Here is a 27,621-nt window from a genome sequence, read left to right as displayed (position 1 = left end):
CACATGTGAGGAGCACCAGTGACCCGCAAGATGAAGGGAGACAGGTTACCTGTCTGGTCTCTTTTTCTACATGAGCAGCCCAGCTTTTTATTTCTCAACTTCCAAACTGAATACATATGACACTCAGGCAAGCTCAAGTTTGTGTAATTACCAGAGTGTGTCTCTCGGTCTGAATTCGCTGAGTGTTGTGTAAGGTGCCCCTGTGAAAGTAATTACTTGTGAAATGTGCTTGTCCATGCAGCTCTGCTGTCAACGGAGGTTCTCTCATCTGGCTCAGTGGTTCAGCACAATTTCATCAACTAAGATGTTAATTTTCACCAAGAAAGAAAATCAACAAAGAAAATCAACAAATATGTTTGTTTTCAGCATATTTACTAGACTTTTCTGTAGCTCTGTTTAAATTATTCACGCGTTTCAATTGGCAAGGAATGTCTGCCATATTGGTTTCATGTTTGGGTTCAGACACTGCAGAAGTGGATGGAGTAGAGAAGACAAGAACAGGAATAGTAGACAGCAACAGGAAGTGACTGTTGGCCAACACAAAGGTGTTTGAGCGCCTCACCATCAGCATCTCTTATTGACAGTTCCACAGGTTACTTCAGCAAGCCATAGAATAACTGTTGTTACTGGCTTTTATGGCGTTGTTTTTATTGGCCAGATTAATACATTTTCTTGTTTCCTGGGAACCTTAAACAGTTGTTCAATTGATATTTCCTGACACAATAATCCTGTTTGGTTTATGGAAGGTTTGTTTGAAAGTGAAGGCTGCTGGGATTTGTTTTTTCTTTCTCGTATCCTAACCTACGGTCTGTCGCCAACAGATGCTTCTCTTATATTGAGTGGTCTATGCCAGCAATAGTGCTTAATTAAATAACTTAGTTTGTTTTCCCATCTGCTGTGAAAGTATAGCATGTTGTCCTTTTCGTCTACATACACACAAACATACACACACAGATGAACACAAGCATGCACACAGACACACACACACCCAATATGCAACAATCAGGGCCAACAGCTGTGTGACAGCCGTCTGTGAAAGTGAGGTGTCGATATTGTGAAAGATTACCTCTACTGTTAGCTGTCTAGACTGAAACAATACACCAATGGGCAGTGTTTGGAGAGCTGCAGTTGGCTGGAAGTCAAGTTGTTTTCATTTTTCGAAGAAGGATGCCTCACATAATTGTTCTAATGTTTAAACCTCCCATGTCCATAGCAGCTAATTTTCTCTAGATGTCTAGTATTAGATCCTCAACTTCCTGGTATCTGTCTAAATTGAATATATCTAGGTTGAGACGAAGATGTCATCGGAAATTAGGATTTTGTTAGGACTATGACTTGACTCATCACATAATAGCAACATAACTAACTAAGTAACTAACTAACCAACTTAAATTAGGTCATAGCTAATGGTCACTCCTTGAAGTATTTGCCATTCTTGCCATCCACCCAAAGGCATTTTGTTAACCAAAGCTTGTCCCATGTCAGTGTCCAGGAGTAATTGACGTCCTCAAAATATGCCAAGGCTCATGGGTAATCAACAGACCTGTCTCATCCTTTATACACTGATCCAAGGCATCAGCACCTCACACTGTGTTCTCTCCAACGGAACAACGACCTCCTTGCAGTTCGGACCTGACTCCTAATCATGCCTCCTGTGTCCTCCAGGCTCCACTTCCTGGTGTTCCACACAGAGGAGGTGCACGACGTGCTGCGGATGTGGGACGGGCCGCAGGAGGGTGGGGTGCTGCTGCGGGAGCTGAGTGGCTCCTCCCTCCCCCCCGACGCCCACAGCACCTTCAACACCGTCAGCCTGCAGTTCACCACCGACTTCTTCACCAGCAAGCAGGGCTTCGCCCTTCAGTTCTCTGGTGAGAGGGTGGGGGCCGGCAGGAGGGATGCAGGGGGGTTAGTGAGAGTTTGAGCATTGGATGCGTTTCCCAGGGGGGGCAGTGAGTGAGTGAGTGAGTGTGTGTGCGTATGTGAGAGAGAGGCAAGAGAGAGAGAGAGTAGAATTGAACGTGTGCCAGCTTCTGTCTACCTCTAGATTAGTTTTCCACTGCGTGCATTTCTGTATCGTTGGTGATTGTGCTTCACTTAACTCCCACTTGAAACGTCTAACACGCGGGCTATCTCATCGTGTCATCGAATCTCATCATGGCATGGTCTGATACACTGTGATATGATCCGCTGTTCACCTGCAGTCTCCACGGCCACCTCCTGTAATGACCCCGGCATGCCCACCAATGGCACCCGCAGCGGGGACAGCAAGGCGCCGGGAGACCACGTGGTGTTCCAGTGTGATCCTGGCTACCTCCTGCAGGGCGCCAGCAAGATAACATGCACTGAGATCAACAGCCGCTTCTTCTGGCAGCCGGACCCGCCCACCTGCACAGGTAATATAGCTGTCCCCACCCACATGCACAGGTAATGTAGCAAGCCCTGCCCACCTGTGTGTGTCTAATAGTCAGCAACGCCCACCTGAAGAAATGATGTAGCAAGCCCCACCTATCTGTATATGTCTCATAGTCAGTCCTGCTCACCTGTACAGGTGATATACTCACCTCCACCCACTTTAACAGGTAAGGCCCACCCACCTGCATGTTGGTCTTGTTTTGCAGGACTAACATTGGTCAAAAGGCAAAACACTTCCTAAATAACAATGCCCATTTTCCTCCTAGTCACAAATCATTCTCTTTATTTATTCAAGCGGTATTTATATTTGGAGCCAACGATTGCAGTCCGGTTTAGGAGAGGTGGGTTCATTACTTAGGCACATCATGACACATCTACTTTGGAAAGGCCTGAGATGAATTCTAAGAGACAAACTCAATTGGCCCAGGCCCCTAGACAATCTCTCATCCCACAGAGGAGGGAGAGAGAGGGACAAAGGGAGAGAAGGATGGAGGCAGACAGAGAGCGATAAAAAAAAGACACAGAGGACACAGAAAGAGGGAAGGATAGATTGAGAGACAGAGAGAGAGAGAGAGAGAGAGAGAGAGAGAGAGAGAGAGAGAGAGAGAGAGAGAGAGAGAGAGAGAGAGAGAGAGAGAGAGAGAGAGAGAGAGAGGAAATCGACAAAGAGGATCTGATTAGCATATCTCTCAACAACAACAGTCATTCCAAACAATCTTGCATGCAGGGATCAGAGTACATCAACTTTGTGCTCCAAAGAAGAAGAAAAAATCAGTAATTAACAACGGCAATTAAGACCTCGTAATTAGCTGCCTTGTTTAATCAGAGGTTGGCTTGATTGGCTGGAGAGCTCTTCTGGAAACACAAACACGGTCCCAGTGCTGGACAGGCTCCAGGGCCTACAGGTGAGGGCCCGACAGGGGCTTGGTGTCAACATGCATTACTTGGAGTACTCTCAACACAGTGTGTCGGATACCGTGGAGCCCCATTGAAAAACCTGGCTTTATTCTCGCTCTAACTGCTATTAGCCATTGCCTAGCGACCATAAACCTGTTAGCTTAGCTGCCAGTATTCTTATGCTTGGGCTAGCCATGTATTCTGATTGAGAGCTTCTGTAAACTGGGTATAGTAAACTATACCAACAAAAGAGGATTTTTTGAACAGTTGATGGTTTAAAGACTTGCAGTTAGAATAACTTTTTCAAGCTGCAGTGTGAATTTATACAGTACCTTTGCTCCCATTTTATTTTAAATGCTGGAGTCATTAGTGGACATCTACAGACATTAGGCAATCACCTCCCACTAATACAACAGCTGGTACAAAATATTCCTCTCTTATCTCAAATCTGAGGTTGTATCGCGTGTGTTCCAATGGCGGCGTTCTATCGTTCTGTTCTCAGCTCCTTGTGGAGGGAACCTGACTGGGCCCAGTGGACTGATCCTGTCTCCAGAGTACCCAGAACCCTACCCTCACGGACGAGAGTGTGACTGGACCGTTTCAGTCACCCCCGATTACGTCATCGCTCTCACCTTCAACCAGTAAGGGCGCCGAGAGAAGTCTAAATACTTGACATATTTACTATGATTTGTTTTTTTTCTCTCAGTGTAGTTACAGACATAGAGACGATGGCTTGTGTATGGGTGTTTCAGTTACTTTTATTGAGAGTCCACAGTCATAATTAACAGTCATGTTATCACTCTTGACATTACAATTCCCTCAACGCTGTGGTAAAGACACTTAAACACGCACTCGGCTCACCCACTTAGAACACCCACACCTACACAGTCTGAATCATGAACTTTCAAAAGCATAGCCTTGTTTTAGTGTTAATGTTTCTCAATTAAACCTCTGCTTGAGTTAATTAAAAGCAAATGTTCCATTGTGAAATATTTCATCAAGCATATGCTTTCAACCAAAATGTCCTTGGAGGGACTTGAACATTCAACCTGTTCAATCTGCAGTCCAATGTTCTACTACTGAGCTGTACCTATATTTGATGTACATCCATCCATGAGAATGCCATGTTTGTAATACATTATATTTAATGCTTTCTGTGGTGCTCTGTTTTCAGGTTCAGCTTGGAGCCTAGTTATGACTTCCTCCACATTTATGACGGTCCGGACTCGTTGAGCCCCCTGCTGGGAAGTTTCTACGGCTCCGACGTCCCCGACCGTATCGAGAGCAGCTCCAACAAGCTCTTCCTCGCCTTCCGCAGCGACGCCTCCCTCAGCAGCAACGGTTTTGTGCTGCAGTACACAGGTACACTGCCCCCTGGCGGCTTGGGGGACCACGGCGCCTTTAACAGTTGAGCGTGACAACGTAAAGAAGTTCGGGTTTGAGGGAGTTGTTTCATTTGTTTGCCGTTTGTTTTTATATCCCTGTTTTAACAATGGTGTTTTAAATCTCAACTCTGGCTGATGTAGAGAAAGCGGTGTTGTTCTTTGAGTTTTGGAAATCCTCCCTCCAGCTGACACGTATTGACCTTGTTCTTCCTCTTGAAATTTCCAAGAGCTTCAGATCCACAAAGTGAGATTAGTCGTTTGAAAACCTCAGAGGAGAGATTGCGTCACCTCTCTCACCAATACACACACGTTCATTCTCACACACATAGATGATTGCGCACACGCACACACATACACACACACACACACTGTGACCGAGAGAGAAATACACACGCAGCCTTCTGTCGCTGCTCCGCGGTCTGTCTGCAGTGTAATTATCGACCCGTACCTCTGCTTCCAGCGGACTACAGAAGCATTATGAAAATGAAAGGCGGGCGCTGCTGTTTTCTGCAGCTTTGTTTGATCAATGCCTCAGCAGACACACTAAAGCCTGCTCATAAATTGGAACAAACGGCTGTTTGCGTCTCACGCTCTAACACGCTGACCGACCACCTCTGTTTTGTTTGGGCCGTCGAAGAGTATTTCTCTCCCAGTTGCCATGTGAGTGTGTGTTTGTGTGTGGGATATTGGATGTTGGGAAAACCTAACGTTGAGTCTGTGTCTTTGAAGATTCTGAGGGCTTGGGAAACGACGTGTGTGTGATTGTGTTTGTTGGCCTACTCTCACAGCATGTGTGTGGTCAGAATGAAATGTGTGTGCATGCTTCTGTTAACAGGCCTTTAAACAGGTTGTGAATGGAAGTGGGCAGCCTCTGTGAAGGCTTAGCCTGAGAGAGCAAAGCTTAAGCCTTTAGCTATTAGCATCAATTAGTTCCTTTTAGAGACTTGAGTTTTACCCAATTCCAAATCGACCCCTAGTTCTCAACTTCGTGGCAAACAAGTAGTGCTGAAGACATTCAGACAACCTCAGTGACATGACAAACACTAAACTCCGCTCATCGGGTTGAGGTTTTTCGACCCAAACCTTCGTAAACACACTCGTAAAATCAATCTGGTCCGGAAATCAAAAGGAATAATGACACTAAAAGATGAAAAAGAAAGCTATTATTTGCTGTTAGTTTTTTTGATCTTCCGAATGTTCTCAGTTCACCCGGAACAAACTCGAATTGAGAATGAGAGGTTCGGTGTGTATTCATGTGTGTATCAGTGTGAGTATCAGTGTGTGGTTCAGTGTGTGGTTCAGTGTGTGGCTCAGTGTGTGGTTCAGTGTGTGTATCAGTGTGTGGTTCAGTGTGTGTATCAGTGTGTGGTTCAGAGTGTGGTTCAGTGTGTGTATCAGTGTGTGGTTCAGTGTGTGGTGCAGTGTGTGGTTCTGTGTGTGGTTCAGTGTGTGGTTCAGTGTGTGGTTCAGTGTGTGGTTCAGTGTGTGTATCAGTGTGTGGTTCAGTGTGTGTATCAGTGTGTGGTTCTGTGTGTGGCCAGTGTGTAGTTCAGTGTGTGGTTCAGTGTGTGGTTCAGTGTGTGGTTCAGTGAGGACAGTCTGGACCAGCAGATGGGCTCAGTGTGTCGCAGCAGAACCTCCCACTCCTTACTTCCAATTCTCTCCACTAATGAACCGTAACCAGATAATACATAAATTACTGCCTTGGACACACACACACGCACACACACATACCCTGAAGTAAGCCCCAGCACCAATAATTACTACGCACACACTGGTAGGATCTGTTTGGTGTGTTTCTTGGTTAGGGATTAGGGATGTAAAGTTTGCTAGAGCCAGCATCATATTGGGTCAGTCTGGCTTCCCCCAAATCACATCCTGAAGTTTCCCCAGGGCACCACCAGGGTACATAACTGACCAATCATCTTGTCTCCCTCCGTGTCCGTCTGGCCGTGTCTGATTGAGCTCGGTTGGTGGGGGGGGGGGGGGGGGGGGGGGGGGGGGGGGCAGTTTTCAGGCCAAGACTACTCATGGCTGAACTACAGTTAAACATCATTAGGGTGTGGAGGTTCATACTCATACACACACACACACACACATGCACACACACACAAACACACACATACACACAGGGCTGGTGCGGATACACGCGCACACGTGCGTGCACACGCACGGTCACATGCGCGCACACACATTCAAGCTCACAGTTAATGCCCTTTTCTCTGAGTGTAGGAGCAAGGTTATCTAAATGGGCCACTCCAGGTGGTGAGTGTGGCCGGGCTGCTGAAAGGACTCTCTGAGGTGATGTTGGGGAAGGGCTCAACACTTAGAGCCAGCTGGATCTGTTCTACCTGCTTTGCTCTGACACTAGAGGCTGGGGCCAGAGCCAGGGCTGGGATGGAGAGACTTGTGGTTTTGATCAGGGTCGGGGCCTTGGCAGGGACTGGAAAGGAGAGGTTAGAGTCTGGGGATGGGTCTTGCTCTGGGTCTAGGGCTGAGGGCTGAGGGCCTTGGAGGGGGTTCTGAGGTTGGCGGCTGACTCTACCTGCATGCGGAATATGGTACACAGCTTTTCACTCTTGAAACCATGACTGCAGCATGACTCAGGAACATGACTCAGGAGATGCATCTAGGGTGTGTTTAGAGAACAGAAGCTAGTTTGTCATTGAAAAGTGACCTGTATTCCAAGTTGTCTTGGTTGATTCATTATATAAACATTGAATAAATCATTTTGCGAGGGGCAGTGTGAATGACAGGTGAACATTAAGGGTTTCTCGAACAATATGTCCATCGAAAGTTGAGCTGCGCATTTTGACTGAGTCGGGACTGTGTTTGTATTACACTTAACACTGAGCTGAGATGAAAGCTGGACTGAACATGCTGTTTTTTTAGAAGGCTGACAAGTGACGTTGAGGCTAGGCTGGACAGGGGTGTTATCTAAAGCACATTTTCCGCCAGGGAGAGTGACGAAGGGCTGAATTGAGCCTGACACTTAAGTGTGAAGTTTATTCAGAGGTGGGTGAGGAGTGTTTGGGTTAGTGAGTGATTGATATGTGGTTGTACAGTGTGCACGCAAACACACACACACACACCACTCACATACACACACACACAAACTGAGGACACAGTGAAGATTGTGCAGTAGACCTTGGGTGTGTCCTCTGGTTTTCTGTTACTTAACTTGCGAATGTAAATGAACTCATTTTGTTATCCCTCCTCCTCCTCCCCCTCCTCCATTTCCACCTGTTCCTTCACTTCTTCCTTCTCCTCGCCCTTTGTCCTTCGCCTCCTTCTTCACTCACTGCACCTATTTCTCCACTTTGTCCTCCTTCCTTCTCCTCCACGTCTACCCCATCCCCTCTTCCTCTTTCACCTCCTCCCCACCCCCACATACTCCACCTCTACCACATCTCCTCTTTCACCTCCTCCTCTATCTCCTCTTTCACTTCCTCCTCTTCTATCTCCTCCACCACCACCTCATCCTCCACCTCTACCCCATCCCCTCTTCCTATTTCACCTCCACCTCCTCCTTCTCTACCTCTGCCACCTCCTCCACCACCAACTCCTCCTCCTCCCTCCTTCAACACCACAGAGAACCCCAGGGAGTCGTGCTTCGAGCCGGGAGTGGTGAGGAACGGCAGCAGGATGGGAGGGGACCTGAAGCTGGGGTCCACGGTCACCTATGTTTGTGACAGCGGCTACACCCTGGAGGGAGACCCCATGCTCACCTGCATCATGGGCGGAGACAGCAAGCCCAGCTGGAACAAACCCAAACCCATCTGCATAGGTGATTGGTTGGGGCTGGGGGGAGAGGCTGGAGGGGGGGGGGGGGGAGCTGGGGGTGGAGGAAGGGGGGATAGGCTGGGGGTGGTGGTGCGAGTGAGGCTGGGGCTCCACACACACACACACACAGGGTGAACCATTCCCCTACACACACACACAGGGAAACAGAACTGTAGTACATTACAGAGAGGGATCTCCATTGTTCCATTATCACAGAACCCTTGGTACACACAAAAAGCATGACAGAATCCTGCATATGGCCAGGTGAAATGTGAATGTTTGCTGACCTGCTAATTCTGGAATATTCCTTCTTGCCAAGGCTGCATTGTTCGAACTTGGAGTAAAGTTCTATGACACACATATGCACACACACACATACACACACACACACACCCGTGGCAGGTTTTAGGGGTTCAAGCCTCATCTCTCTGGGCTAACCCAGAGGGACACTTAGAAAACATTGCAATTTCACTCTTGCAAACACCAGGGACATCTTCCACTGGCGGCCGATCCAGCAAGAAAAGTAATTTAGGAGCGAGAGAACGGGGGAATGGAGAGAAAAACTGAGAAATTGAATCTCTAACTCCTCTCCGTCTCCTGTTCCTCTTTTCTCTTGTCCCCACTGAATGTTTCTGCCTGTCTGTCTTGTCCCCTGTCTCCTCTTTCTTTCTATGTCGGTCTTACTGTCTGTCTCTCTCTCTCTCTACCCCCCTCCCCCGTCTCTCTCTCTCTCAGCTCCGTGTGGAGGGCAGTATTCAGGGTTGGAGGGCGTTGTGTTGTCACCTGGTTATCCCGGCAACTATAGCAGCGCCAGAACCTGTCTCTACTCTGTGGTCGTGCCAGCGGACTACGGTGAGACACACACTGTCTTTCTCTCCTCCCTCTCTCTTCCTTTCCCCACCTCTGTCTCTCTGCCTTTAGCATATTTTCTCTCTCTCTCTCTCTCTCTCTCTCTCTCTCTCTCTCTCTCTCTCTCTCTCTGTCTCTCTCTCTCTCTCTCTCTCTCTCTCTCTCTCTCTCGCTCTCTCTCTCTCTCTGTCTCTGTCTTTGTCTGGGTTCATCTCTACATACAGCTCCATACACACACTTTTCAAGGTACAGGAACTTGCAGCAGAAACACTTACAGAGTGGAAACTGCTGTTATTGGCATTTGTCTCCTCCTGGCATTTGCATTCTAAAGGTTATACTTCCTAATATAGTCTATCTGCTATGGTCTCTCTACCAGCCCACTGGAGCATTTAGTATGAACTGTGTATGAGAGCACACACTCATAACACACACACTCACTTTCCCCTCTATATATTTCCCCACCTCTCCCCACATTTCTCTCTCTACCCCCGCCCCCCCCATCCCCTCTCTCTCTCTCCGTCGGTATGTTGGAATAATGAGGGTATAACCAGGGTAGCTCTGGGGGGGGGGGGGCTCCTGAATCCCACTATCCCTCATGTCACCGTGTCGGCGGGGTGCCCGCTGATCCAGCCACGGTATGCACGCCGCCACCTCTCCATCTGGAGGTCGTTCGGCCCATTCCAACGCCTTGGCGAGGTGCGCCAATGACCAGATCACCGTTCTTGTAGTCTGATGGAAGCATATTTCACTCTGAAAAGTTGAACGGACAGGGGGAGGGAAAAAGGGAGAGGGAGAGAGAGAGAGAGAGAGAGAGAGAGAGAGAGAGAGAGAGAGAGAAAGAGAGAGAGAGAGAGAGAGAGAGAGAGAGAGAGAGAGAGAGAGAGAGAGGGAGAGAGAGAGAGAGAGGAAATGGGAGTAATTAAAGCCCATATCCCGAGGCCTGGACAGAATGCTCCATCATGTGGAACCAAAATCCTCTTCTGCCTCGCACCCCCCTGGTCACATTATGCTAACGCACCGGTAACGGGCAGCCATTTTGTATGAATGGTGAAGCAAATTAGTGCCACTTACAAGTGTCACAGAAACAGTGAGTGAGAGAGAGAGAGAGAGACAGATGGAGTTAGAAGTACAGAGAAATACATTCTGAGAGAGAAAGATAGAGAGAAGCTTGCTGCTAGCAACATATCGCTGAGTCAGAAATGCATGAGTCACTTGCCTAAGGCCTTATCATCACCTTTAATGGAAGTCATCATGCTCTCTCTTGCTCGCTGTCTTTCTCACACCCACTTTCTCTCCCCCATCTCTCTCTCTTACTCTCTCTGTCTCTTCTAATCCTCATACCTGTGGCATTCAATACTAATCAGCCCCTGTGCAATTGGATCTGAAAGGCCTGAATAGATTAAAGCAATCAGAGCTAAAAGGATGGAATGGTGAAAGCTTGATGTAGAATCGCTAACAGCTACATGTACTGATTGTCAATGTTCCCTAGTTCTCTTCAAGTTGATTAGATACCTTTCAAAAGAGCATGTAAAACTAATTTCATTCTGTTTCATGTTGTCATATTCTGTTGTGTCAAATAACTGGGGCTGGTGTTAATAAACATGATTTAACATGTGTCTGGTGTCAGGTATCTGGATGATGTCCAGTAACAATAAATATTCAGTGATTCAGAGATTTGCCATTACTTCCTGTCATGTGACCCTGGTCTTCCTGTGTTTCTTGTGTTGCTTCAGTGGTGTTCAGCCAGTTTGCCTTCTTCCAGACGGCTCTGAACGATGTGGTAGAGGTGTACGATGGAGCCACTCAACACTCTCGCGTCCTCAGCTCCCTGTCAGGGGCACACACAGGTACACCCACACAAACACACACACACACCCACACAAACAAACACTGGTACACATCCACACCATCAAGTACACACACACAGTTACACACACACACTCATGCAAACACACACACTTGCACACATACGCTCACGTAAACAGTGATATACACACACACATACACACACAGGCACACACGCGCGTATCCCTATACTTACAATCCGACAAAGATGCACTATATTTACTGCCTGCGAGTTTGTTTTTTCTCAAGAACACAAACAAACAACACCATCGGGGCCTCGTTGGTCTGACTGCCTTTTGCCGCGTCTGAACATGACAGCAGCTAAAGAGAGCGGCGTCGTGTGTATTGTGTATCTGCGTCAGGGCTTTGTAATGGGCGCTGCATGCTGACATCAGCGCTGCTGTGCTTCCCTAGGTGGGCCACTGAGAGCTGTAAACACACTTGAGGTGAAACTAAACATTCACAGGGGTGTCGTACAACACGTTGAGTGCGCGCGTGCATTTGTTTAGTCTACTTTGCTGTGTGACCCATTCGGATGACTGGCGCGCGCACGCGCACACCCTCGCGCACACAGAACACAGGAGACAGACATGCACTTAGCATTCATGCAAACACACACACACTAAGAGATGCCATGTACTTGATGTTGGAAAAGTGGGAAAATGAATAGAAGAGAGAGATTGCGACAGTTTGAGCCAGGGAGAAGGGGAGGGGGGTGGAGGGGTGGGTAAAGGAACAGAGACTTTCTGGGGTACCTCTCCATCTCTCAGTGCTTGACAACAGCAGAATGATTACATTGGTTCCAGTCCAGGGCAGGCTGGGAACAGCCCAGTTTACAGCTCAATAAACAGCAGGATATATTCACTGAGGGCTCCTCTGAGCACGCTCATAGTCTACCACCAACCAGGCAGAGCATTACAAACTCCGTCCACTGAATCAAACGGGAGTTTTTTGAAAGCTTAGGAGGTTGGGTTGCGGGGGGGTCACAGTGCGGTACATTTATGCAAGCTGACCCTCAGAACCAGAGAGGTGTGAATTTACATTGGGAACGCATGCTCACACGTAGATATACAGAGATGCACATCTGTTCATACAAATACACAGTATCACACCGTCCGCCCCTGCGTACTGTATGTTTTTGTGTAAGTCCCTTTTATTACATTTCCCGCCAAGTAATAATTACTGGGGTGTTCTCTTACCGTAAGCTACATGGTCAAAACATTGGGACTGTTTGCTGTGATTAAAACACAACTTTACCAGCAGTTATGTTTCAACACTTTCAAACACAGGCAGTAAGCCACATCTGTGTGAATAAAAAGTATAATTGTCAAGGTATTAATGAAAGGAATACATTTCAGATCAGCCTGCTGAAATTTCTGTTCTTCTGAGGGCAGTGATAGGCTGAGGTACTGCTTTATGGTAATGAGTTCACCTTGGCCTTTGATAGGCTGGGTTGGCTGTCTGTTTAAACCTAATTATTCCTTGGAGATAAAGAGTACACTAGGTGTCTGGAGGGACAAGCAATCACTCTAGCAGCAAGAAAGAGATTTGGAACGGAGCCATGGGCTGGGCTGGGTTCCATACCTGTGATCCACTCCTTCTATTTCCTCTCTTTCCCTCCCTCCCTAGCTTTCTCTGAATGACTACCTGTCCCCGTAACCATTAATAAACATAAATTCCATGACACCATGTGGAGGACATTCTCTAATAAACTACCCAGCATGCCCTGAGTTCCTGTGGTGGAACTTGTGTAACCGTAGTGACAGTGCCCTAGCTACCACGGGGGAGTCGTTTCAGGACACTGTAGGAGGTTGTCAGCATGAACACATACACGCACACACGCATACACACACACACATTCAAACAAACACATACAAACATACACACAAACATACAGTCAGATGCTGGCCTTAGGGATGTGTGGGTAGATTGTCCCTCCTTCCCCCTCTCTCGTCCTCTCTGTCTCTCGTTCTGTCTTTCTCTCCACAGTATGACAGCAAGTAGACACAGAGTAATGAGACACACTGCTGTGAACCAGTCAACACTGTACTGATCCCACTGGGTGGAGTAGCGAGGGAGGGAAGGAGCGAGGGAGGGAGGTTGAGTCAAATGACACCGCTAATTATCTTGGTTTGATATGTGGTTTGAGATGATACATTACTCGGACCCTGAGTGAGAACAGTCAGTAAAATAGATTTCCTCTGATTTCTGTGTCGCTATTTCTCTCTTTATCTCTTCTTCTCCTCCTCTCTCCCTTTCCTACCCAGGCGAGTCTCTGCCCCTGGCAACGTCCAATCAGATTCTGATTCGTTTCACATCTAAAGGACAATCCAGTTCCAGAGGTTTCCATCTGGTTTATCAAGGTGAGGCACACACACACAAGTAAACAGACACTCGCAATCCAGAAGATAAGAGTTGAAAAAAGTTTAGTTGATTGAGAGTATATGGTTTCAAACTAATAACACAATATGGTTGTGGACAGTGTGCATCAACTGTCACAAGTCTGTCATAATGTCTGGTTCAGCCGATCTTCCATCCATCCTCCTCTTCACCTTTTCACCGTCTCTTCTTGTTTACTCTCTCTCTCCTTGTCACTCTCTCTTTGGTCTTTCCCACCTTTTCACTGTCTTTCTACTACCTCTCTTCTTGTCACTCTCTCTCTCATTTAACTTGTTCACTTTTCTTTTCTAATCCCTCCCTCCCTCTCTCCAGCGGTTCCCAGGACCAGTGCCACCCAGTGCTCCTCGGTGCCCGAGCCGAGGAACGGCCGGCGCATGGGAAACAGCTTTGCAGTGGGTGCGGTGATCCGGTTCGAGTGCAGCCCCGGGTATGTGCTGGAGGGACCCTCCGCCATTGAGTGTCTGACGGTGCCCAACGCCCTGGCACAGTGGAACAGCTCCATACCCAGCTGTATAGGTGTGGATCACACACACACATACACACAAACACTCACTCATACACATGCATACACACACACACTCACTCACACACACACAAACACACACATGCATGCACACACACATACACACACATGCACACACATATGCACATACACTCACATACAGTTATACACACTAGGTACACTCCGTATCTAGTTGTATAAGTAGGAGAAAACATATACACTGGGTACATACTCACACACACACACACACACACACACTGATGACTGGGCTCATTCAGTTATCACACACACCCACACACACACACACACAGATGCTGCACCTTGTTCTAGTTCCTCCCCTCCTCCCTCTCGCCTCTAACTAGCCCCTCCCAGACAGATGTGGGCTGCCATCCATCGCCCGTAGCACTGTGCCCAAACGCAGCCAGCCGGCACACAGGTGGTAGGCACCGCCTTGGGTCATACACACACACACACACACACACACACACACACACACACACACACACAGGACAGAAACAGATGTTTACATGTGCGCTCCAGTGCAGCCACCAGATGTTGTGTGTTCCAGCGAGCAGTGAGGACTGTGTTTGGAGATGGTGAACACTCCTTCCCTGTGTTCTCCCACGGAGAGCTGTGTGCTCTACCTGTGAGGGTGTGTTATGTCATCTCTCATCCTCCCCCACCCCCCATTTATCCCTCTCGCATTGCCGTTATGATGGTTTTCAGTTCTCTAGCTTTTCTATCTAGTTTTCTATTTGTAATGATTTTCTCTCTCTTTCTCTCCTCCCTTCCTCCTCCTCTCTTCTCCACTTCTCTGCTCTCTTCTCCTCCTTCCTTCCTTCCTTCCTTCCTTCCTTCCTTCCTTCCTTCCTTCCTTCCTTCCTTCCTTCCTTCCTTCCTTCCCTTCCCCCTTTCCTCATCTTCCCTCCTCTCCTCTCATCATCTCTCTCCTGTCCCCCTACCCATCTCCTTTCCTCTTTCTTCTTTTCCTAATTTCCTCTCTCCTTTCCCCTCCCCTCCCTTCCTCTCCTCTCCCCTCCTCCTCTTCTCCTCTTATTTCCTCCTCTCTTCTAGTACCATGTGGAGGGAATTTGACCCAGAGGACTGGTACCATACTGTCTCCAGGTTTTCCTGAGCCCTACCTGAACAGCCTGAACTGTGTCTGGAAGATCACTGTTCCAGAAGGATCTGGAATACAGGTACAGTTGTATTGTATTCTATTCAGCCATGTTCTATTATTTTTCTCTATTCTACTTTGTTCTTTTCTACTATGTTCTACTCTATTTAGTATATTCTGGTATGTTAGTGTCTAGTCATTCAGCCAACGTTTCTGCACAGTTCCAAAGCTGTAGTCCTGACTGAAGCCAAAACATTGCTTCATGTTTTACATGCTGTGCTCCCACTGCAGCTCAGCAGTAAACCTAAATCAAATGACTTAGAAAAGTTAGGCACAAACCAATAAACCTTTTTGTTATCCAAGATAAACCTTGGTCCTTAGTCCCCTCCCTGAGGAACACAGCGCAGGGCTTTATTGATGCCCCCAAAGCCTAACTGTGCTGAGACCGGGCTCTCTGCTTTACACTGGTACTCTGCTGCTCTCTCTCTCTCTCTCTCTCTCTCTCTCTCTCTCTCTCTCTCTCTCTCTCTCTCTCTCTCTCTCTCTCTCTCCTCTCTCTCACACACACACGCAGACATAGATGCACACATATATGCATCCGTATGCACGCACATCAATGCACGCAAATGCAATCACTCATTTACACACGCATGCATACACACCCAAACACATACACCTTCTTTAGCCACGCCGACAAGGAGTTAGCAGATTTGATGCCGTGTTATATTAGCCTCTATTCCCTATAGTTATGCTCTGCTTTGGCTGCTGTATCTCCTGTCTGGAGATAAGATAGCAGCTTAGCGCTTGGGCACAAGGCTAGCTGATTAGCAGCGTTAGCTCCTGTCTGCTACAGGCTTTAAAGTTCCTGGGTCCAGGCAGACAGAGTTGTCTGACCCTGTATGTTCAGGTAATTGCAACTGTTTTAGATGTGTAACCATCTAAAACACATGGGTTGTAACTGTGAAGCTTATCCTACACCAGGGCCCCCTAGTCAGGTCCCTGGGGGGGGCTCTATAATTACATTTCTGCTATGAGGAGAAAATGTCTGACACATGAACAGCAACTATAATGGCCACCTTCTCCAACGTTAGTGAGAAAATTATGTCATGCATTAAACATGTGAATTGCGATAACACATATAGTATTTCCTGAGTCCATGGCGCAGGTCAAAGTTTGACCCCTCCTGGTGTTAAACATCCATGTGGGGGTGTCCTATAGGTGTCCTATAGGTGACCCTCTAGGTCTCTGAGGAGGAGCCTGACAGAAAGGGTGAGGTTTGTCGTAGACCAGTGTGGCTAATGACCTGTGTGTCTTCCCAGAGCCATTAGCACTTGGTCCCAGATGACTGAGACACACACACACACAGCTGCAAACACACTAACACACTTAATAGGGGAGAAAGGGGAATGGGAAGGTATAGCAGGAAATGGAAAAAAAGGCAGAAAGAGAGAGGGAGAGGGTGGGATGGAAGGGCAAGGGGAAGTAGAGGTAGAGAGACTATATTAGGCCTCACTGATCAAATTACTTAATTAAAAGAATTCTCTGGGGTTTAGTTGAACACACTGATGGTGCGCATGCTCATACACATACACACACACTCAAACACACACAGGTAAACTGAAAGAAGAATAGCAGCAGTAAATGGATTACATATATTCTGTACTTCAAGGAGTGTTCATTGTTTTTTTGGGGGGTGTGTGTGTGCCACAATAAGACCCACTCACTCTACTTCTTCAGAGTTAAAGGATAACCAGAGGGGTCTGTTTCTACGCAATCTCTCGCGCTCATTCTCTCCATCCCTCATTCGCTCTCCAGCTCCCTCTCTCTCTCCCTCAATTTTTTCCCTTCAACTCCATCCCTCTCTCCTCCATCCTTCTCTCCTTCCCCCCCCTCTTTCTCTCTCTTCCCTCCATCTCAGTGCCTAGCAGCAGAGCAGCAGACACATTAGATTGGAGTGTCACGATCCAGGAGAGGAGTTAAAGGAGCAGGGTGCCTCGCCGGCACATTTCTGCGGTGGCCCCCTAATGAAAGATCAATCTGTGATCTGCCGTCCTCCCTGGCTCCGCACCGCCCCTTTAATTGGCTGGCATCCGATCCATAACCATCAGGCTGGGCCAGGGGGCAGGAGGGGGGTGGAGGGTGGGAGGAGCGGGGGGGGGGGGGGGGGGGGGGGAGGGGAGTTGGAGGAGAGAGGTTGTGGTAGAAAAAGAGAAGGTAGAGGGGGGGGGGGGGGAGTAAGGTGGGGGATGTGCGGAGAAGGAGAGAGGCAGAGGAGCGGGGAGGACAAGGGGTGGTGGTGGGGGGGAGTGTGTGGGAGGAGAGAGGTGGAAGAGGAGGCCGGGTGGAGGGGACCGGCGAAGGGATGGGTGGAGAAAGGAAGAGGTAGAAGAGGAGGATAGGGTGCGGGGAGACAGACGAATGGAGACGGGGAGAGGTAGAGACCCAGGAAAGGGAGGGAGGGAGGGTGGGAGGGAGGGAGGGAGAAAGCCGTGGAGGCATTTGAGACACACTGAAGGTGAGAAGAAATGGGATGGGGAGATAGGAGAGAGGATGCAACATTTGAAACCAAAACAGAGAAAAGTGCATGAGTGTGAGTGAAGGAGGGACACATGGAGTTTCAACATCAGGACAGAGTGTTCTCAATGTTCTACCAAGTGTAGCAGCACGCAAACAGCTTCTGTGATTGTTTGCAGCCGTTGACAAGGGAAAAGACAGTGACATGATAGAATCCATAGCCATCTTTAGACAGAAAGGCTCCACATAGCTCGACTCGCTGTCTCTACTACAGTAGATGCCTTGAAGGCAGCCTTCCAAATGGACACTCAGGAGATAGATAGTGTTAATGTTTTTCATTTTCGTTCTCAACCACCCCTGGAGTTTTTGGCGACGGTTTACTGAAGTTGTGTCGCTACTCATCCTTTCAGGTTGCTGTCATTCTCTCCTCAGAGTGGATGCGAAGACGTAACACAAGATGAACAGTTCAATAAAACGCTCTTGTAAAAATAAAAGTCCTTGCCAAACTTTATGCGCTTGTAAATTTAAATTCCATTTGAAGATTAATATGGGAATAGGGAGGAGAGGGAATGAAGGAGAGAGAGATGGAGAGAGAGAATAGATGTGGAAAACAGGAGGAACAGGAGGACAACATAAGATGGGTGTGTGAGAGAGGAGAAAGTAGAGAGAGGAGAGAGCGATTAGAGAGGGAAGAGAGAGAGCGGCGGGGAGAGGACAAAGAGAGGGAAAAAAGAACGATATAGACAGCTATGAGAGAGGGAAGAGAGACAAGAGAGAGAGTGGGAGGGAAAGAGAGACAGAGGGAGAGAGAGAGAGAGAGAGAGATGAAGAGAGAGAGACAGAGGGAGAGGGTGAGATGCAGATAGAGGACAGAGCAAAGACAGAGGAAGGAAGAGATGTTCAGACTTCTGATGTTGTGTTTCAGACGTTTGTGCTCTGAATGATAACACCCCCCAAAGTAGTCTAGAAAATGAAGATCAGAAGCCAAACACGCACACACACATTCAGACACACACACGCAGACACACAGTCCATTTTTCGATAAGTAAGATCTGACTATATGCATCCTCTATTTCTCGCCGCAGCAGCTGTGACCCTCCAATTCCTGCATTCATTTTTTGAGGACTCAGGAGTGAACATATCTGTCCAAATATTTACCTCTCCTGGCTTTTTACCTCTGCCTCTTTCAATTCACAAACACACACACACACACACGCATGCATTATGCACACAGGACCCACAAATACATCTTTTTCCTCTCCCTTCCTCCCTTTAACTCCCCCTCTTCTCTCCACCCTATCTCACCCCCCCTCCTCTGTTTTCCTATCTCACTCTCCGCTGCTCTCCTCCCCCTCTCCAGATCCAGGTCATCAGCTTTGTGACAGAGCAGAACTGGGACTCACTGGAGGTGTTTGATGGAGGAGACAACACTGACACCATGCTGGGCAGCTTCTCTGGTAGGTCTGTGTGTGTGTACGTATGTGCGTGTGTGTAAGACTTGCTACACAAGCTTTTTTTCCTTTTTTTTGGGTGCTAAGCTCTACTTTCTCCACAGGCACGACAGTCCCGGCCCTCCTCAACAGCACGTCCAATCAGCTCTATCTTCACTTCTTCTCGGATATCAGCGTGTCTGCAGCAGGGTTCAGACTGGAGTACAAGAGTAAGTGCACTTGATTTGTATCACCCACTACAGTGAAACCATAGGACCTGATCCATAAGGGTCACCGAGGGTCAACAGTGAGGACGATCAAACACACCTTAATGAAATTCATGAAATTCGATTTTTGTTTCTGATCACAAACTTTTTGGGGATTGCATATTCTGGTTTGTTGCTCTGACAACCAACAACTGACCCTCCCTCCCTCCCCTTACCTTTCTTTCTCCCCCTTTCTCTTTCCTCCTCCTTTCCTCGCTCTCCCCCTTTTCCTCCACTTTATCTCCCTCCAACCCTCTCTCCCTCTTTCCCTCCCTCTCTCCTTACCCATGTCCTTCCTTCCATACCTCTCTCCCCTTCCCTTTTTTTCTCTCCTCTTCCCTCCCTCCCTCTCCCTCCCCACTTACTTCCCCTCCAGCTGTCTCTCTCACCAGCTGTCCTGAGCCCGTTATCCCGATGAATGCTATCAAGGTGGGGGAGAGACTCCAGATGAACAATGTGGTTTCCTTCCAGTGTGAGCCCGGATACACCCTGCAGGTAACAGGCTGCGGTCGTCATGGTCACATGTCAAGGACACACTGCCTGTAAGGCTGTTGCGGCAACACTAACTGAGTGGTCGCACGTTCTGTACGCAGAGTCGGCCCAACCTCTCGCAGGTTACACCAGACGAGTCATTCAAATGAGGCTGAGGTTGTTACGGCAACACTTCCTGTATGGTTGTCACTGTATGGTTGACACTTGCTATGGTACCAGTATAGCATGTGATTGTTGTGGTAGCAGCTTCTGGATGAAGCAAGCCTCTTAGTGATTTGAGTGCAAGAAAGGTGCATTACAACTCAAATGTATCATTATTAGGTTTTTATAACATATACTGAATCTAAAGTCGATCTGTGAGCAGAAGGGATGTCATCGCCCTTCACCTGTGACCTCCCAGAATGTGTGTGTAGAGTCAGCAGAATGTGTGTGTAGAAGGTTCCTTAGATGGAGCTGAACTCGTCTGCTCCTCCAGATAGACAGTCCCACAGACAGCCCCGGAAGAAAAAACCTCCCTTTATTTTCTGTAGTCCCCCTCCCCCTCGGCTAGACATGAGACGACATCGTCCAACACTCCCCCCCCCCCCGCACCCCTCCCTCGGTGATCAGAATCTTGTTTGTCATCACCCCAGGCCCACAGGCTTGTACTAAGTACAGTCCCACACTCCTCTGTTGAACTTTTTAGTGAAGAGACGATCAATCCTCCCTTTTTCCCCTTCTGTTTCCCTGGCTGTCTGTGTGATGTGGAGATCTCCCCGGGACGCTGTCTCTCTTTGGTTCTGGGTCTCCAATGAGCTGCTTAAGGGGAGGAGGGGGGGTGGCAGGGTGGGGGGAGAGATAGCTGCCTCAAAAAGACCGGAGACAGTTAGAGCCACAATGAAAGCAGTTAATGAACTGCCTGTTCTTTTGTGCTTCTGTCTCTCTGTGTCTTCCTCTCTCTCACTTTCTCTCTCTCACTTTCTCTCTCTCACTTTCTCTCTCTCTCTCTCTCTCTCTCTCTCTCTCTCTCTCTCTCTCTCTCGCTCTTTATGTCTCTCTCTCTCACACTCTTTGTATCTTACTCTGCTTGTGTGTGTGTGTGTGTGCTCGTAGGGGAATTCACACATCTCCTGCATGCCTGGAACCGTCAGACGTTGGAACTACCCTCCCCCTCTCTGCATCGGTAAGAACTATTTCTCTCCATCCCTCTCTCCCTCTATATATCATCCCTCTCTCCCTTTCTCTCATCTCTTTCTCCCTCCCTCTCTATCCATCCCTCTCTCCCTCTATCTATCATCCCTCTCTCCCTCTATCACCCTTCTCTCCCTATCACCCCTCTCCACTTCTCTATCTCTCTCTATCAATCCCTGTCTCCTTCTTTCACTCCTATCTCTATCCATCCCTCTCTCTTCCTCCCCTGCCTCTCTCTCTCTCTCTCTCTCTCTCTCTCTCTCTCTCTCTCTCTCTCTCTCTCTCTCTCTCTCTCTCTCTCTCTCTCTCTCTCTCTCTCTCCTCCTCCTCCTCCTCTGCTTGCTCTCTCATCCAAGGTCCTCTCACAGTGACACATGATTATCCTGCCCATCATACCTGCGGCTGGCGCCCAAAGTCCCCATAGACGCTCGCTAAAGTACCCTGTCTCCTCCCTGCTGTGTGTACAGTGTCTGTGTGTGTGTGTGTTCCAGTTTTCACCACGGTTCCCTAACTCCATATTTGTTACCCTGCTGGCCTCTCTGCCCGTGAATCTTGACAAACGTGCTCCACTTATTGGAACGACCTACTATCGCCTAATTAGCTCCATCGCAGCTCCTGATTGGTGGAAGTCGGGAGAGATTCATGGCGTTTACAAGCGTCAGCAGTTTTCAGATCACTCTCCATCTTCCGCTGGCGCAGGGCGCCAGTTTTTACCCCCTCCTCGCATGCCTCGCGACATGGTGACTCGTAGAGATGCACGGTTCCCACAGTGTCCCTTATCTCACTCTTTCTGTTTTTCTCTCACTCTTTAACTCTCCTCCTTGCTCTTACTCTCTTTCTCATTCACTCTCTTTCTCTTACATTGTCTCTCTCTCTCTCCCACTCTCTTTGTCTCTCTCACACACTCACACTCTCTCTCTTACTCTTTCTTTCGCCCTCTCGCTTTCTTTCTGTCATCTTCCATCCTCATATCCCTCTCTACCTCTCTCTTTCCCTCGCTCCCTTTGAGGCCCGGGTTTCAATCAAAGTGACATTTGAATCAATCAGTGGTTTAGTCTCAAAGGGAGGAGGAGAGGGAGGAGAGGAGGGTGGAGGACAGAGATACCAGAGGAAGAGATAGTGGACTACAAAGGTGTTGGAGAGACTCTTTGATTCCTGTGAGAGGTGAATTTGACCCATTTTATCAAACCCTCCCTCGTCTGTCAGTTACAAACGACACTTCTATCCTTTCTTCTCGCTTTTTTTCCCTTCTCTATAAATAGCTGTTGGTTTACAGACGCAGGTTTTGCCAAGATGTTGCTGAAGCATGTTTCCTAACACACAGTCTAGTATCCCTGCTGCAGTGCTACAGTGGTATGACCCTGACACCCCTCTGCCCAGCTCAATGTGGAGGGATCCAAGAAGACATGGAGGGAATGATTCTCAGCCCTGGTTTCCCTGGAAACTACCCTAGCAACAGCGACTGCACCTGGAGAATCTACCTGCCGGTTGGTTACGGTAAGTGGAATCAAGGTTGTTTATGGATATAATGGATATTAAGGACCATTGATGAAAGAAAGACAGAATTAATGAATGTATTAATTGAGTTTATGTAGCTATTTTGTCCAGTGTCGCCACCTATTTTTTCCTCTCTCCTCCTCACCCTTCTTCTCCTCTGCTCACACCCTCTTCTCTCATCTCAACTCATCCTTTCTTCTCCTTCTCTTCTCATTGTCCCTTCTCCCAGGAGCTCATGTTCAGTTCCTCAACTTCTCCACCGAAGCCAACCACGACTTCCTGGAGATCCGAAACGGCCCTCTGGAGACCAGCACTGTGATCGGGCGATTCAGCGGACAGGATGTGCCTTCCTCCCTCCTTACGACCTCCCACGAAACCACAATCTATTTCCATAGCGACCACTCTCAGAACAAACCAGGCTTCAGGTTCGAGTACCAGGGTAAGAAGCACATACAGGAAACAGGAAGTGACACAGGCCTGGCACTTTACTATTCAGTTAGCTTCATTTGCTAGTTAATTGAATAACATTTCGAACAGAATGTAAAATTCGATCACTTTTTGGAGCTCTTCAATATCCAGAGTTTCAAGGGTGTGTAGGCAGTATATCTGGCTGGCATTTTATCAGACATATTAATTTGATTTGACACAATCAGCAAATAACCAGTTGCAGTTGTATGGTGAGATTTGAAGTCTTCGTAGAACTTGGCCAATAAAGTTGATCTATTAAAACCCACTGGTGGATAAATCTACATATTGAAAAAGGAAAAGTGGATTGCACCAACATGAGGCATGTTTATTAGTTAGTTTAAAACTTTTTTTGATGGGCGGTGTTCTGTAGCTTTGTCTCCCCCCAACCAGAAGACCCCCCTCCGCCCCTCATCCTAATATCCGGCTCCAACACCTTTTAGCTCCAACACTAAAGGTGAACAGAGTTGGTAACATTAAGATTCTGAGAAGAAGAATGCAAAGTGAATGGTAGTGTTGTCATTTACATAATTATGTGTACATTAGCATTTAAATCAAGCATTCTATTTGGAAGTGCCATCGCCTCCTCCCACTACCCCCCCCCCACCCCCCTTTCTCTTATTTTTGCGAAGCTTGCATGACTTATCTTGCACAAAGGATGCTGTGATCCATAGAAATCAATTTCTTTTACTCTTATTTATATCCACACTGCCTTCAAGGCTCACCGCCTGCTCTGCCTTTGTGTCCCGCCTGACAAACGGATGCGTAATCCCGCCCTGCTTGTGATGACTGCATGAAAATGCGCCACAGCACAAGGGAAGAATGCCACCGGCGTTTCTAATTGTTTTTGTTGGAAGAAAAAGTTTTTCTTTCCAGAACACCTTTATGGGAAGAGGTGTGGGGGGGAAGGGGGGGGCAGAGACAGAGAGAGGGAGATGAACATAGAGAACTAACCAGAGAGTGGAAAAGATAGACATAGAAAGACATAGAGGCAAAGAAAGATAAACAAAGAGACAGCAGGAGAGAGAGAGAGAGAGAGAGAGAGAGAGAGAGAGAGAGAGAGAGAGAGAGAAAGTTTGGGGGACTGAGGGGGAGGTTGGAGCACAGATGTCAGGGTAGCTATTCTCACACTCTACAATAAATGAGTGTGTGTCTGGCAGCTGTGTGGTGAGGTTGGGCAGAGATGGTTGTTAACTATCAGCAAGTGTAGGCAGCCATTTTGTGTCTTCTGTGGTGTCCACTTACCCCGAAAAATTGATGTTATTATGTAAATTAGGTATTAATAAAATGCTCTTCATCAGGTTGTCAGCCCTTATCACATGCAGACCTCAGACATAATGTGTTGACGCTTGGCTGAACCTTTGTGGTCATGAGTCATGACAAATTGTATTCTCTCTTAAGATTTTGTCTGTTTTTTCATGATTGGTTATCCCAGTAGAGCGGAGACATTCATACAAAGATAAAGAAAGGACTTTCTTAAGAAGAATTATAATGTGACAAGACATTTTTCGATAATGTCATTATTCCCAGTTTAATTACCATGACTCTCTGTCCATACAGAAGCTACATTTGCTGTTTCTGATGAAAAAAAATCGATCATTGTAAATCTTACTTTGCATGACTTTTACCAATTGGCTCACCTCCCTGTCTGTCTCCTTCCCCTAGCCTATGAGCTTCAAGAATGCCCGGACCCGGAGCCTTTCCACTATGGGGTGGTAGTGGGGGCGGGCTACAACGTGGGCCAATCCATTTCCTTCGAGTGTCTCCCGGGTTACCAGCTGACTGGACAGTCGATCCTGACCTGTCAACACGGGACCACGCGCAACTGGGACCACTCCTTCCCTCGCTGCAAAGGTACTCTGCTCACTCACTTCCTGCTTCTAAGTTATTCTAATTATAACTATTTCCTTGTGAGTTTACTATCTCAGTTAGGACCAGGTTGTATAGGTCACTCCACATGGCCACAGAAGAAGGCAATGTCTTCAATACCCCCCCCCCACCTCCACCGAACAAAGTCCTTGTGTTAGGGGCCCACTGTGTCCACCTTGACTCTGGCCTCAGGACTAGTGCTGATGACCCCGTTGGCCGATTCACACCTCCCACTCTAGCCGACAGGAGATCTGCTCACCATAATCAACACCAGGCGCAAGAAGGGAGTGAAGAGTGAAGGGCATGTGAAGGAGGAGAGAGAAGTGAGGGAAGAAAGAGAGAACCCCTTGTCCTTGGCCTAAATTCGCACATTCCCGATCCTCAGTTATTTGTTAAGGCTGGTGGCAGGCCCAGCCAGGGAGAGAGGACGGCCATGACAGTGGTCCTACGATGGGGACCGTTCTGGAGCAAGGAGTTGTGCGTGCGTGCGTGTGTGCGCCAGCAATGCTTGTGAAATTGTGAATGAGTGTGTGTAAAGGGGTGCAAGAGAGGGATAAAGATGGATGGAAGAGGAGAAGGAGATAGAAGAGGAGAAGGAGCTTGACAGAGTGGTGGGAAGGATCTCCAACTAGTGTTTAGAGTTTGTGAAAGTGGATCTGTCTTTTTCGCTTTGTCTGGCTAGAGGGTGAATCACGAGGTGACTCACACACCCGTGAGTGGGAGCGTGCACAAAGCTATGTGTGCGTGGCTGTGTGTGTGTTCGCTTGAGCCGATGGGTGTTTTGTGTTCCTGTGCGAGTGTGAGCCTGTAAGCCATTCTCCAAATATACATCATCACACACACACACAAACACACAGTTATCTCTACACTACACACACACACACAACATCTCCATCCATTCTTCCAAAACGGAGGTGAGGTAAACAAAGCCCACTTCCTCCCTGTGCGGAGACTGGAGAGCAGTGTACATTTACATTTAGTCATTTAGCAGACGCTCTTATCCAGAGCGACTTACAGTCAGTACAGGGACATTCCCCCCGAGGCAAGTAGGGTGAAGTGCCTTGCCCAAGGACACAACGTCATTTGGCACGGCGGGGAATCGATCCTGCAACCTTCTGATTACTAGCCCGACTCCCTCACCGCTCAGCCATCTGACTCATCTGACGCTCGTCAAGTGTAATTGACGAGCCGAAGAGACCAGCTGAAACGGTCGAGCAAGGAAGACAGCACAGAGATAAACACACCTGAACACACCTCCCACCAGCGTTTGACATTTGGTAATCGTCCTGGAAAATATCGGAATCGTTTCACAGATTGTCTTTTTGTAAATCGTTAAGTGGAAACAGGACGTTGTATTGATTTTATTCAAATGGACATACTGTACAAGTCGTGCTCGTAGATAGTAGAAATTTCAGTGCTTAGAGTCAAGGAACGGTCTACAATCGCCAGGCACAGTGTGTCAGTAACATCTCAACTCATTACATCGTACAGTGCAGCTAAATTCCGGAACATCTTAAGTGCAACATCAAACAGTTGCATGGGTGGAGTCACTTATGAGACCTGAAAAACAACATGCAGAGAAAAGAAATTTTCAGGAATCACAAACAGTAATGTAGCGTTGAGTGCTGCTTTTGTGCTAAGGCCAAGCGAAGAGTAAGTTCATCTTACTAGCTGCTTCTCACTGGGGATATGCTGATGGGCCCGGTCAAACACGCTAGCTAACGCCTCTCCCTCCTTGCCATCCCCCCTCCCTCCGTCCCTTCATTCACACTCCTCCGTCTCTCCTCCCCTCATCCTGTCAGCAGGTCAGCGTTCAGGTCCCTCTCTCTCACTCTCCTGTCTGCATGCATGTCCACGGCGAGAGGCGGGAATCGATCCTCATTCCCCGGCTTGCTCACCTCTCCTCTCCTGTTTGTCCATCGCTCGCTCGCTCGCCGTTTATCTACACATCCGTCTATACGCTCATCTGTCAATCTGTCTGGCCCAGCTTTCCATCCACCCCCCCTCTACTACAAACTCTCTTCCTCCTGAGCTCTGAAAAATAAAGTTTTTATCCTCCTCTCACTTTCCAATTGCTTCCTTCGCGTTCGTCCTTGACGATAAAACAAAATCTTCTCTCCTGTTTATCGGCTCTCTCCGACCCTCACAGCTTATGTATCCTCTCTTCCCTCTTTTCTCTTCCATTTATCTCCCCTGTGTCCTCTCACCTTGGCATTTGCTCCCTGTGCCTCCCTTCTCATCCCTCCATAATGGGTGCGTGTTAGTCTCACGTTCACAGCCTTACTGTTGGACTCGCTTGCGAATCTGCAACGTTTTCCCTCTCACTCTTGTCTTTCTCGGTGTCTCTCCATCTGGCCTCGTCCAGATAGATCACTGTCACAGGAAGGTGGCGGTGGGGGTGGGTGTGGGGGGGGGGGGGGGGGGGTTGTTACAGGTCCAACCCCTTCACATCCTCTCAACAATATGACGCATGCATGCACACATGCAGGACACGCGCATACAGTCAGTCACACACACACGCATTTCTCTCCCTCCACCCTCTCTCTTTCACCCCGACCGGTCGATCGATGGCGTCAGCGCACGGCTCACCTCGATTGCAGAGTCCAGGTTTTAATCAATGCTCGTGATCGATAGCTCATTTAGCAGCCGGGCCCACAGCAAAGGGTCACTCTCCGCCAGGGGGATTAACACGGCCTGCGTTTCCACGCTGCACACACACGCACACACA

The 27,621-nt window shown here is 48.1% G+C and overlaps 1 protein-coding gene across 1 annotated transcript in view; it reads left to right on the top strand.

The window, feature by feature from the left end:
• csmd2 (CUB and Sushi multiple domains 2) overlaps positions 1 to 27,621 on the top strand; it is a 213,852-nt gene that overhangs the window by 139,439 nt on the left and 46,792 nt on the right. The window contains 17 exon segments of the mRNA XM_047019512.1: positions 1,666 to 1,868; positions 2,202 to 2,393; positions 3,812 to 3,950; positions 4,484 to 4,671; positions 8,287 to 8,481; positions 9,213 to 9,329; positions 11,060 to 11,173; positions 13,439 to 13,534; positions 13,884 to 14,087; positions 15,148 to 15,272; positions 19,065 to 19,161; positions 19,260 to 19,364; positions 19,777 to 19,895; positions 20,985 to 21,054; positions 22,443 to 22,559; positions 22,789 to 22,998; positions 24,690 to 24,878. Of these exon segments, the coding sequence (XP_046875468.1) occupies positions 1,666 to 1,868; positions 2,202 to 2,393; positions 3,812 to 3,950; positions 4,484 to 4,671; positions 8,287 to 8,481; positions 9,213 to 9,329; positions 11,060 to 11,173; positions 13,439 to 13,534; positions 13,884 to 14,087; positions 15,148 to 15,272; positions 19,065 to 19,161; positions 19,260 to 19,364; positions 19,777 to 19,895; positions 20,985 to 21,054; positions 22,443 to 22,559; positions 22,789 to 22,998; positions 24,690 to 24,878 (2,480 nt within the window).

The sequence above is a fragment of the Hypomesus transpacificus genome, chromosome 4 (assembly GCF_021917145.1).
Source record: "Hypomesus transpacificus isolate Combined female chromosome 4, fHypTra1, whole genome shotgun sequence".
In the NCBI taxonomy this organism is placed as follows: Eukaryota; Metazoa; Chordata; class Actinopteri; order Osmeriformes; family Osmeridae; genus Hypomesus; species Hypomesus transpacificus.
This window is presented reverse-complemented; position numbering and strand designations above follow the sequence as displayed.